The sequence below is a fragment of the Gallus gallus genome, chromosome 1 (assembly GCF_016699485.2).
Source record: "Gallus gallus isolate bGalGal1 chromosome 1, bGalGal1.mat.broiler.GRCg7b, whole genome shotgun sequence".
NCBI classification, from domain to species: Eukaryota; Metazoa; Chordata; class Aves; order Galliformes; family Phasianidae; genus Gallus; species Gallus gallus.
Genome location: NC_052532.1, coordinates 85,239,570 through 85,253,038, shown reverse-complemented (window position 1 = coordinate 85,253,038; position 13,469 = coordinate 85,239,570). Strand labels below are relative to the sequence as shown.

At 42.4% G+C, this 13,469-nt stretch overlaps 1 protein-coding gene across 50 annotated transcripts in view; it reads left to right on the top strand.

Annotated features, from left to right (window-relative positions):
* ABI3BP (ABI family member 3 binding protein) overlaps positions 1-10,608 on the top strand; it is a 131,993-nt gene extending 121,385 nt beyond the window's left edge. For all 50 annotated transcript variants that reach the window (XM_015297057.4, XM_040704932.2, XM_046898388.1 and 47 more), the window contains 5 exons: positions 654-733; positions 2,265-2,294; positions 3,273-3,434; positions 7,149-7,262; positions 9,219-10,608. In XM_015297057.4, coding sequence (XP_015152543.2) covers positions 654-733; positions 2,265-2,294; positions 3,273-3,434; positions 7,149-7,262; positions 9,219-9,334 — 502 coding nt within the window. In that variant the 3' untranslated portion in view covers positions 9,335-10,608. The remainder of the gene's footprint in view (positions 1-653; positions 734-2,264; positions 2,295-3,272; positions 3,435-7,148; positions 7,263-9,218) is intronic.
* Positions 10,609-13,469: the final 2,861 nt, after the last annotated feature.

Below are 13,469 nucleotides of genomic sequence, written 5' to 3'. Positions count from 1 at the left end.
GTCAGCTGAGTTGCTGAGTTAGCATTTGGTTGGTTCCCAGCAGAGCTATGTGGAAGAGAAATCATGAGATAACTGCAGTATAGACTGGTGTTTCAAGGTGATACTGTGAAAAGATAAGGTGACATTGCACAATATGTTCCTATTATTTCCTGTATTTGCTGTTGACATATATTTAAGTGACCGGATCCTCACCTTGCATTTCAACAATGGCCTCATGTGTTGGTGGTGGTGAGTCTGGGAGATATTGCATTAGATTTGTGTTCTTATGAATTAAAAATGCGAAAATATATAGCAGTATGCTTTACTCAATCTCTCCTTATTGGTTTGTTTCTGACCTCACTTAAACTGCTCCTTTTGCCAGAACTGAAACTGCACACGCAAGAGGAGACTTAAACCAGTGGTGCATTAAATCAAACATTAATAATATTTGTGCAAAGAATTATGGAAAGGGTTGGTAAAATACATGTTCAGAGAGGCGTTGAACGGTTAGGGCAAAGAGCATCTCATTGTTTTCGAAGCAAGAATCAACGCCCTTGAGTTCCTCTCTAAGAAGTGAATAGCACCAAAGTGTATGTTGGCAGTTTGCTTGCTCCAGAATCTGAGAAAATGGTTGGTTTGCAAAATTTTAATTCAGGTGTTTTTTTATTCTCCAGTTATGAATTCCATGTGAAACCTAGAAACCCCCTTGGTGAAGGTCCAAGTAGCAATGTTGTGGCTTTCAGTACTGAATCAGGTACGGACTTCCAAAGGTTTGACTGCCATTTTATTGTCCGTGTTTGTGAACCAACTTTAATCCATTTGTTTGCGATATATGAAAGGTTCTCTTACTTCATTTTGTGGGTTTGATCTTGCTCTTTCTGATCTCCAAATTGGCTTTTTACTACTCAGTATAGGTAATGGGTGGAAGGTGAGGGCATAAGATGGATTTTCTGGTGTTTCCTATGAAGAAACAAACTTTAAAGAATGTTCAGTCTTTTAAAGTCAATGTTCCTGGTATTTTTATAGCTATTAAACTCACTAGTATATTCTAATTGGGGGACATCAAGTTTTCCTTTGGGCTACTGTGTTTATACACAACTTGCTAGCTGTTCAAAATGCTGCTGTGTAATAAATAGTGATATCTTAAGGCTGAAAAAATAATCAAGCAATAGAATCATAGAATCGCTAAGGTTGGAAAAGACTCACAGGATCATCCAGTCCAACCATTCGCCCATCACCAATGGTTCTCGCTAAACCATGTCCCTCAACACAACATCCAAATGCTCTTTGAACACCACCAGGATCGGTGACTCCACCACCTGTCTAGGCAGCCCATTCCAGTGCCTGACCACCCTTTCAGAGAAGTAGTATTTCCTAACATCCAGCCTGAATCTTCCCTGGCGCAGCTTGAAGCCATTCCCTCTAGTCCTATCACTAGTCAATAGTAGTTGGAACAGATGGTGTCCCAGTGTGTCTTCTTCCATCCTGTTTACTCTCTTGTGAAGACAGTGAAGAGGTATATACAAGTCTATTTTGAACACTGGTTCGTTCTCAAGCTTAACTCCTGTCTGACTCAAAGGTGAGAAGCTGAGATTGCCTTGCTTTCTGTATTTCAACTCCCAGTGAGGCTAACTACAGTAGACATTAAATGGCTCTGTACAAACTAGGTAAACTAGGTGTCTTCTTTTGTGTAGAAGTAGTTTCTGTTTGATAGTACTTAAGAACCATATAAATAGAAAAAATGGGTTTAACCTCTTCGAAAGGACTTTCTTAATCTGTATTTTGAGCCAGGTGTAACAATATAATAGTCCCAATCTAATGCCCACTGTTGAGATTCAGTTTCAGTTGAGCAAGGGATTTGGCAGGGAGGAGCTCAGACTAAGCCACACGTATTTAAAACCATGAATACACTCCTTGTAGTCCTAGATTGTCAAAACTGAATTAATGCTTATGCCAGGTGCAGTTTTCACAAATGAGAAGGCTTATGTTCTGTCTCCTATTTAGCTTGGCCAAATGAAGCATTACATTTTATTTTGTCTTAATTGCACACATCCATTTCTCACATTTTGGGTGATCATAGCCAGGTCATTGATGCTGTAGTTTCACACAATGACGTTTCTTTTTTTAATTCAATACGAAGGTGAACTTTGCTTCCAGAGCTCTTTCTGTTTCACCATATGCAGCCTATGCCAACTGTAGAAAATCACTTGACAATGCTTTTCCATTGGAATAATGGGAATGTTAATTTTACAATGTCTGATTGAATGTTTGTTTTATTTCCACAGCGGACCCAAGAGTGAGCGAGCCTATTTCAAGTAAGCCTTGTATAAATTATTGTGTCTTCTGATCGGGATTTTTTTCAGAAATAGTGTAATTTTAAGGGGGATGAGAGTGGTGGTGGTCTGTACTGCACCAGTTAAATGAGCTATGGAATTAAATAGCTTTTGCACTTGAATTAATTCTTTCCACCCATATTCCTTGTCAGGAATACATGCCAGGCTACTTGTTTACCTGAGCAGAATGCAATCAGTGTGATGTGATGCTCCCATGGCAGCTGGGATGGCTTCAAACCAATGTACACAGATGAGCCAAAGACGGCCTCATATTTTCTCAGTTTTGTCATTAAATCAAAGGAAAGACTCTTCAAAATGAATAAGCTATTTCACATTTTCTAAGTGACTTAACAGAACACAACTTGGAGGATATTATTTATCTGCCATTATGTCTTTATAAAAATCTCTGCTTCTGAAGGGCTGTTCCACCGCTGCTTTACGCCACTTGTAAGACTTGCTGTTTTCAGTAGGAGGTGGACTGAGCTTCTGAAGAAAAGCAGAGACCCATTCATGCAAATTGAGCTCTTTTTGCATTCATAATGAACAACACTTTGACAAAAACTGACACCATTTATTTCCACGTGATTCATGACACTTTTATGTATCGTTTTAATCACACGTTTTTCTGCAGGTTGACCTTCCTGTCTTAATTTCACATAGAAACAATGACAATGAATGTGTTGGCAATACAAGGACATTGTTTCCCTAACAAGTGAGAGCTCCCAACTGGCTTCTCTGACACAGAAAGCAGAAGCAGTTCACTGCATCAATCAAAGCTGAGCACACAATGCTTCCCCAAAATAGCTTTCGTGCTAAAAATGCAGGTGACAGGTGCTATTAGTATATTCCAAGGTGCATTCTGCTCCATCAAGGCTTCTAATTCTATTTATTAGAATATATTTGTCTTATATGATCTTATATAAACTGCCATGCCTTAGTATCTTTCTTCCTCTCATGTAGTGGGAAAGGATGCTATCTGGACTGAAATCCCATTCAATTCTGACACATACTCAGAATGCAAAGGGAAACAATATGTGAAAAGGACCTGGTATAAGAAGTTTGTAGGTGTGCAGCTGTGTAATTCTTTAAGATACAAGATATACCTCAGCGATTCACTTACAGGTAAGAGATACTCAAGTCAGCGCTGTTCACATTATACAGTCTGCAAAAATACGAAGAACTAAGAGGCTTTAACAGGATGGGCACTGTTGAAGTGTGATTAAGTATGATTAATGTAGTCCCTAGACAGATTAATCATAAATAATAGTCTGCTTGTCTTCGGTAGTCGTTGTTTGATAGTGAGTTTTCAGACTCAAGTGTTACTTCTCCACGATCATTCTCTGATTTACAGCACTTGTTGGTATCCTGGAGATCTTACAGAAAACCAATAAATAACAGATGTCTGACAGTATCTTACGCTATAATGGCACCAAATCTGTGTTTAAATTATAGCCTGGAACAGTTCTTAGTAGAGAATCAGGGACTAATTTTAGGTCAGGGTTAGAGCGCAGTCATTCCCATTCCATTTCATAAACTTCTTGTTATTTTATTACTATGGGACTTAGAAATACATTACTTCAACTCTAGTGGACTAATTCTTCTCACCTGCTTTGACATTTTTGTTTTCACATTGCCCATTTCTGTTTTTGATCTCTTGTTGTCGTCCTTCTTTTTCTTGTGTTATGCTTTATTACTAACAGCAGCCTCCTGTCCTTAGTTTCTCAGGTTCTGTTCAGTGTCCTACAATCATTAACAAATGAGGAAGTTAAGGCCTGAATCAAGTGACATGTCCTGTGTCTAAGCTGGGGAAGAAGTCTGTAGAAGTATTGGTTTTCAGTTAATTGATAGTTAAGCAGAACTTTGTATCTCATGTAGATTGTAAATGGTATATCTGGAGATATTTTAACTTATAATCCTTTCAAAGTTCCTGATTTCCTTCCGTATGAAGTCTTTTCTTGACATCTCCATTACAATGGCTTTAGTATAGCATCCAGAGCACAAAGAATGTAAAAAAAAAAACATGTATGGGTAATGTCTCAGTGTGTAAGTTAGACAGTATGTCCATCACGTTGGACTGAGTTAACTAGGAGAGGCTGTTTGGAAGAATCATCTTCCATAAACCAACACTGCTCCACCTCTGAGCTCAGCTACTCACAACAGCAGGGCTCAGTGGTCTCTGTGTGTGGTAACAGGGAGTGAAAAGAGAAACAGAGACCATAAGACAGCCTGTGCCAAAGTAACATTAAGCTGCCATCACTGTTCCCCCGTGAGCAGACAAAGAAGGAAAGCCCAGCCATTAATAGTAAGTACAATACCTCATGCGTAAGTAATACCTTGGCAATTATGTGAATAAAAAGATGGTTTTGAACAGAAGTATCATTCATTCAGCTGTTGCTGCACTAACCAGCTGTGATCAAATGACAGAAGCTGGCAATGAGGCGTAGCGTATCACGCTACCAGCCAGTAGAGGAAATGGCAGTGCTAATTTAGCAGGACTACGCTATAGCTCTAAATCAAGTGAATTAACACTGCAGTGAAAGCTACTTCAACCTTAGAATAAAAACGTAATATGTCAGGAGCCCATTTTCCTATTTTTGTTAGATTGGTTTTGTTCTTGCTGGAAGGCTAGTGATTTAATTTGGCTGGGGAAAGATCATGACAGCCGCATTGTATTCATTATACTTGCTAAGCTTGGTTCTTGCACTTGAATTCTTACAAACAGTGCTGACCACTTGTCGCAATATTTGAAGGAACTGACATGTTTATGTGGGAGGAAAGCTGCTCTGTGATTTTCTTCCCACCTGTCTCCTAAGTGAGGCTGTCATGGCATGGGCCTCTGTATTACAGAGATATAACTTCCAATCTGAAGCCAAATTCTGTCCTCTTGCATTTTACTGTCATACCTTGTCCTGTCGTGTTCTCAGGCCCAGCAGAAGTGTATCTGCTAGCACTGCCAGCTGTGCAGCGTGCCAGGAGCAAAAGGTCTTTATTCAACATTATGCTGAAAGTATCTCCCAAAGCTTTGCCGTTGAAGCAGCAAAATGATCTTGAAATTTGGGTGCATTGCGGACGCACCATTGCATAAGGCCACCAAAAACTGAACCTCTGCAGGCTTGTCTTTAGCATGAATTTATACTTCTGTTTTTGCAGAAATCACAATGTGTGAAATAAAAACAGTATTTAATTTTCTTAAGAGCATCCATAAGGGAACGCTGAAAAAAACCCTTACTTTATGCCAGAGTTGCTATCCCCAAAAGAGAAAGACAAATCTAGTAGTCTTTTGTTAGCAAAATGTGCTCCTTTACTGTGGAATCAGACTGTAAGAATTTAATTGATAGTCACCAAGAATGCTGTTGAGTGATGTATGGCAGTTGTTTGAACTGTGCATAGGTTATGATGTGGACTAGAAGACCGTGTGTATCTGAAAGTTACTGTTCTTTTGTTCGCCATAAGGTATCTGCTTTATTCTGTCTCTAGTGAAGAAAAGCTGATCCACATTACATATGCCAGGGCTGTTCTATAAAGCAGCATCTACTGCTGACCTCATTTAACAGTCCTCCAGAGCAGTCACATTAAGCATTCCAGAAAATCAGGCCACCTAAAAGAAAGCATTTATTAGGCAGCAGAAAAAGATAAATTCTACGTGTGATGTTCAACAGCCATGGAAAGAAAAGGCAAAACAAGAAAAACAACCATGCAGTTTCGGGCAGCCTGAATGTTCTCAACTTCAAATCAAAAATTTACCAAGAGGAACTCCCACTGACCAGTTCTTGCATGGAAAAAAATATGCTTGCAGCCAAAGCTAGACAGTAATAAATTATTTTCTAAACCTAGACCGTGAAGTGGAGGTGAGAATTTTTGGCAAAGTATTGATCAGACCACAGAAACACGAGAAAGAGTGAATTTATTGGTAGGCTGCTACTTTATTAATTGAACTTTAGGGAGTAGTATGAGCTACCTCACCACCTGTCACACGGCCAGGTAGGCACAGATTCAGGGCCACAGGAGACCCAACAACTAATGAGCAACTGGACTTTGTGCTTAGCTTATACACAAGCACTGAGCCTTAGCTGTCACCTTTCCTTTCAAAGTCACAGCCTGAGGTTGGACGTGTCAAGAATTGTGCTGATTTTCTTCTTGCAAATCATATCAATAAGTAAAAACCTCTGTCAAAACTCCTTCGATGGGAGTCCTCAACAGGTTAAGGACGGCCTGTAGTGTCAGCACACACCGTTTGGTACTTATGATCTTATTTTCTGCTCAGTCACAGTCAAGGGTCCTGTTAAACAGCCCTGCAAGGAACTGTGTGGGCCCATTTCATGTTCTGGATAAGTAGTTACTACACCGAGGTCATATATTAGTTGAAGGATATCACTTGCACGTACAAGCTGTAAAAGTAGAATTTTAGAACAGGGTTTGCATGTGTCATGAGGTGGGCTATAAAGACTTCTTCAAATATTCTCAGGACTTCCCAACAGGGAACCAAGCCTGCCTTCTATTAACATTGCTAGCAAAACTTACCTCCTTTTTTTATACAGTCAGAATGAGGTTCTAGGTAATAACAGGATTTTGCTTACTGGATGAAAGTTAAGGTGGGGAAAAATACATCCAGGCACGGGTTTTGGCAGAGTGGGGTGCTGCTGTCAACAGCCACGAGTGCTGCGCTTGCACTACGCACTTAACGCTCTAATTACAGCTGCAGATCCTGAGAGGCAAAGAATGGTTGGATTCGCTTCGGCTTCCCTACAGAGCTAAGAGTATCGATCTCTGGTGGGTGGCTTCAGACTTCACTAAACGGGATGTGGATTTTCTACTTTGCTGCTTATTTCCTTTCAGGAAAATTCTATAACATAGGAGACCAGAGGGGCCATGGAGAAGATCACTGCCAATTTGTAGACTCCTTCTTAGATGGAAGGACAGGACAGCAAGACAATCTACCAGTCAAAGACGGTAATTCCTTAAGAATGTCACTGCAGCAGTCCTTGGCAATTCCTTTGTTTGTCTGTTTCTTTGTCCTGCCAGTGAATTGAGGGCCCACTGCCAGGGTGGGCAATGAACAAGAGCTGCCGGCTGTGTAGGCAGAAGAGATGAGAAATTGCTGAAGATGAAAATTGTAGTTCCAAAACTTAATATGAGCCAGCAGCATGCTCTTACAGCCTAGAAGGCCAACTGTATTGTGGGCTGTATCAGAAGAGGGGTGGCAAGGGAGGGGATTTTTCCTCTCTCCTCTGTCCTCACGAGGCCCCACCTGGAGTACTGCATCCAGGTCTGGGGCCCCAGGCACAAGAAAGATGTGGAGCTGTTAGAATGTGTCCTGAGGAGGGCCACGAAGATGATCAGAGGGCTGGAGCACCTCTCCTGCAAAGACAGGCTGAGGGAGCCGGGCTTGTTAAGTCAGGGGAAGAGAAGGCTGTGGGGAGGACTCATTGTGACCTTCCAGTACTTAAAAGGAGCTTATCAGCAGGAGAGAAATCAACTTTTTACCTGGGTAGAACAAGGGGGAATGGTTTTAAACCAAAAGAGCAGATATTTGGATTAGATGTCATGGGGAGATTTTTCATTCAGTGTGGTGAGGCTGTGGCACAGGCTGCCCTGAGAAGCTGTGGGTGCTCCATCCCTGGAGGCATTCAAGGCCAGGCTGGATGGGACAGCCTGAGCTGGTGGATATCAGCCCTGCCTACAGCAGGGAGGTTGGAACTGTGTGGACTTTAACGTCACTTCCAACCCAAATTGTTCTGCGATTCTATGATTCTAAGATGAGCCATGACTTACTTAATAAAGACCATTATGGCTCAGGTTCTGTGAGGTAGTAAACAGCCTCCCTCCTGTTTAAAACATTCCAACAGGTTATTCACATTTGGTATTGCATATTCAAACCCAACTGCAATTTTCAGTTTGCATAGCGGCATGAAGTGTTATGCTGAAACTAGCAAGGTTAATGTTAAGTGCCATAAATCATCACTTGAGCATCAGACAGCTCTGTTTAGTGCTAACAAGAAACTAAGAAGTTATTACTGGAAAATATAATTCATGCTGCAGTAATTCTGAATACACTAATTCAAGGTGGGTGCCCAAAATGCTGGTCTGGCCTAAGGGGACGGGGTGTGGATGTCCTACAGGCAGCCGTGACCGCCCTGCCTATTTTTTCACATGTTCCTCAGGCTGAAGTGTAAGCAGGTTCTGTCAGCTGAGCCTCCGCCTTGCTTGTTTGCAGCATTACCACTGCAGTGTGTTCCACCCTCTTGTAAGAACATCGCCTGTATTGATGCAGGTGTGCGTGCCGAATGAGTAATGGAGTATTTTGATGAGAAAAAAAGACAGAATAGTTTTCAATATGGTATTGCTGCGTTGACCAAACCTTCACGTATGTAGTGTTTTGTTTGTATGTCTCACCAAAATGCATGAATGCACTGTGGTAGGTGTAGGTGTAGGTTAGGCTTTACTTCTTCCACAGTCAGCGTTCCACACTCGTAAAGGAGTTTTGTTTGTGTAAGGAATTGTCTGAATCCGGCTCAGCATTGCCAGGGCAGCCACCCTCTCAATTGTATCAGATTCACTTATTAAAGAAGACTTTATAAATGTGAAATAAAAAACTGCCTACCTTGTAAGCTTATGAGAAAGGTAAAGCCAATTTGTTTCCACCTACTGGATTTAGCTGGCTGGATTCGTAAGCTGCATTCATTTTTCATTTGAAAACCTAAACAAATAGAAGTACAATCCACCAACAAAAAAGAAAGCAAAAGACCAACCAGAGTTAATGGATGTTTGACCTGAAATGCACGGAGGGAGTGACGGCTGTGGCGTATTGGTAGCCATTACTGGGATCATACGCAAGCCCCACGGGGAAATCAAAAGAAGGTTCTCTCTCATGGCTTCCTGCAAACAAACTCTGTTCTCTGTTCCTAGGATTCTTCAGGGCAGTTCGTCAGGAACCTGTCAAGTTTGGAAAAATAGGTGGGGAGACTCACATCAACTACGTGCGCTGGTACGAGTGCGGAACATCAATTCCTGGGAAATGGTAGATGTGATGGGGACCTGGCGAAGAGACCCAGCACCAAGCACCCTTGCGACTGCCCCAAGCAAGCTCAAAGATGGGAATGTATGGTATGCCTGTCACTTACACAAGTTTGCTGGCGTGTAAGGTTTATGCAAGTCTAATGCCAATACTGCATTAATTGTGTAATAGCGTAGGCTGCTTACTGTAGTTATCCAGTTTTACAAATTTGTCTTTAGATTAAAAAGAACACAGGCTAGGGACACGGTGTAGGATAATGTATAGGGAAGCTGGCTCCCTATTCTTGAGGTATGGTTTCTAAGGTATTTTAAGAGATACGGTGTGTATATTATTTATCACAATGTTGTAATAAATGTTTAAGGCACAGTTATGGTAAAAGTTGGTCATGGAATACAGTATGTGTTAGTTTTGAAATATCCACTGGTCTTGTAAGTGCCATAAGCTGTCTGCCCAGGTAATTCTGCCACGTTTCCCCCATTGTAAATTATAGAAAAGTCCCCAGAGGTTTTAATATCCTGCAACCAGGAAACTTGAAGTGCTTTCCCCTTACACGTACCAACAGCCCGTACTCCTGCCCAAACACCGAGTTTTATTGTGTGTGGATCTTTGAATGATAGGGTTCGTGTTTTTTTTCCCATACTTGTTTTCAAATGCAAGTTTCACCTCCAGCAAAACCTCCAATATGGTTGGCCCGTGGCTCTGGAGTTAGAAGTGCTGCCCCTTAGCGAGGCAGTGGTTTGTGTTCCTCTAATGAAAGCAGGCAGGTACACGCGTATGTGGAGAAGCAATGAAACCGGTCTCCGTTGCTGTGGCGTTCCATAAAGGGGTCATTTTCAGAGATTGAGTCATAATGGTTCGGAAATGAGATGTACGTACATTGCAGGAGGGTTTGGGACAATAAGTGAAATGGGAAAAAGAAGCGGTCGTAATGGCGTCATCACTCAGGTCTGGTTTATTAAGAAAGAAGGAATGGTTTGGTTTAAAACATTGCTCACTGGGGAAAAAGGGGAAATAGTGATAAGTGAACTTTTAAAACTGCTTTATGGCAATTGAAACCTCTCCTAAAGCTACTTGTTGTACTGCTTGAACATTTATGAACTAAATAAAGAGATGTAGGTTTTTTTTTTAAAAAAAAGGTGTTATTCATTACATTACTAATGTATTGAAAAATATGAACGGGACACCCAGATATATATATAGTAGAAATAGTCATTTATAGAAAATGCCTTATAAAGTACATTGCAGGTACACTGTACTCCTAATAAAATATTTTTTAATCAAGCGTTTCTCCTATTGTTTTACATGCAAACAAGTGCTAGTTCCTGTGCCAAGGGCTGTGAGAAGGGGCTCCTCTGGAAGAGGCCCATGTTGAGTAGTTGGGTGACCACCTGATGTGTTAGGGATGAGGAGCAAGCAGCAGCAGTGACATTCCACAGCTCCCTGATGTACGCGTGTCTGAGTAGGAGAGCAGTGACACTTAGGGATGTGGAAGGTAGGAATTTTTTCAGCTCCTAATTTGTCTTGATGAGAGTTCAAGCAGCGTGCTGCTCCATTTCATGACTTTATTCCCTCCTCTCAGTTTTATGTATTCCTAGAATCCATAAGACGGAAAATATTAACTAAGAGAATGTTTTGCCCTTTGCTGTTTATATGGTTTATTGAATTCTTTTACAGATTTCAATCCGCTTTTTCTTGGCTCAGCACTGAGTCACTGGGATCGTACTCCCAGATATTTCAGGATGGCAAAGGACCTGCATTAAGTTAAGTTGTTCCTCTTTAACAGTTCTTTATTAAAATACAGATTTGGCTTCATCGTTTAAGTAATGACGCCGTTCTCCCCCTCCCCTTGTTAAAGTGCTTAAGGGGTTAATTCTAAGATTCTATATATTAGCTATAGATATATTTGGGAAAAGTCACCTGGCAATTAACAACAGCAGACAGTGCAAAACCATCTGCTGCTGTATGGTGGCTGCAAGAGCTTTACGCTGTGTTTGAGAGGGTAGAGGGAGATAACAAAGAGTGGGACAGCACAGCTGAGTTAGAGGGACAAGGTGCTAGCGGGGGCCTCAACCTGCTGCATCTTTTGATGATGAAGGCAACAGGAAGACTAATGGTAAATACTTCAAAGGAATTAAGGAGTTATCCTCCAGGATGATGACAAGACCAGCTGCCCAGCTGAAGTGTCTCTACACCAACACACGCAGTTTGGGAAATAAACAGGAGTTGGAAGCCACCATGCTACTGGAAAACTACGACGTAGTTGCTGTCACCAAAACCCAGTGGGATGATTCCCATGACTGACAGCTACAAGCTGCTCAGAAGAGACCGGTGAGGAAGGAGGGGAGAAAGTGTTGCCCTCTACATCAAGGAAGAAATAAAGTGTGAAGAGCTGTCCCTTAAGAATGGCCACGAGCAAGTTGAAAGCCTGTGGGTGACAGAGACAGAAGCAACAAAGGGACACTTGTGGTTTGGGGGTCCACTCCAGGCTGCCTGATGAAGCGGAGCCTGTTGGTGAAGCTTCCTCCTTCAGCTACAGGAGTCCTGTTGGGAGACTTCAACCACCCTGACATCTGCTGGAAACACAGCACAGTGAGCTGTGGGTCATCCACAATGCTCCTGGAATATATTGAGGATAACTTTCTGAGCTGGGTAATAGCCCAACCAGGAGGGATTCAATGCTGGACCTGCTGCTCACCAACATGAGTGAACCGATTGGTTGCATCAAGATTGAAGGCTGCAGGGGCTGTAGTGACCCTACAGTGGTGGAGTTCATGCTCTTAAGGGACATTGGACAGGCAAAAGGTAAAAATCAGGAAGCTTAATTTTAGGAAAGCCAAATTCCAGCTCTTCAGGTAATTAGTCAACAAAACCCCCCTGGGCATCCGTCAAAGACAAGGGAGTGAAGCAGAACTGACAGACCCTTAAAGAAGCTTTCCTCGGTGCACAAGAACTCTCCATCCCAGGTGTAAGAAGTCAGGAAAGGAAGGCAAGAGAATGGCATGGCTGAACCAGGACCTGCTGGTCAAACTGGACAGCAAGAAGAAAATGCACAGGCAGTGGAAGCAGGGACAGGAACTCTGGGGGGAGTGTAGGAGTGCTTCTAGGCTGGACAAGGACTTGGCAAGGGGCACAAAGAAGGCTTCTGTAGGTACATCAACTGGAAAAGGAAGTCCAGGAGTGTGAACTCTCCTAGTGAGCAATACAGGCAGGCTGGTAACAACAGACAAGAAGAAGGCTGAAGTACTCAACATCTTTTTCGCCTCAGCCTTCACTGGCAACTGCTCTACACACAGCCTTTGAGCAGATGGTTCAGAAGGTGGGATGTCAGGGAGCAATCCCCTTCCTGCTCGAAGCAAAGATCAGGTTTGTGACCACCTGAGGAACCTGAATGTCAGTAAGTTTACAGGTACCAATGAGATGCATCCCAGATTCCTAAGGGAATTGGCTGACACAGTCACCAAGCCACTCTGAATGATATTTGAGAAGTCACAGCGGTCAGGTGAATTCCCTGCTAACTGGAAAAAATGGTAATGTTGCACACATTTTAAAGGGTAGAAAGGATGACCCAGGGAACTACTAACCTGTCAGCCTCACCTCTGTGCAGGGGAATATCCTGGATCAGATCCTCCTGGTAGCTATGCGAAGGTACATGGAAGAGAGGGAGGTGATGAGAGAGAACCAGCACCTGTCCTACGAGGACAGGCTGAGAAAGCTGGGGCAACCCAAAGAGCAGGCTCCGAGGTGACCTGAGAGCAGTCTTTCAGTATCTAAAAGGGGGCCTTGTAAGAAAGAGGGAAGACAGATTCTTTATCATAGTCTGCTGTAACATAAGAAGGGGAAATGGTTTCAAATTGAAAGAACAAAGATTTGGGCTGGATATAAGGAAGAAGTTTTTTACAATAAGGGTAGTGAGGCACTGGCACAGGTTGCCCAGAGCTGTGGTGGATTCCCTGTCCCTGGAGATTTCAAGATGAAGCTGAACCAGGTTCCAAGCAACCTGACCCAGCTGTAGGTATCCCTGTTCATTACAGGGAAGTTGGACCAGATGACCTTTAAGGGTCCCTTCCAATTCAAATGAGTCTTTGATTCTATGCCTTGGGAACAGTTCTCCATCTACACACCTAATGCCACACGCCCACAAA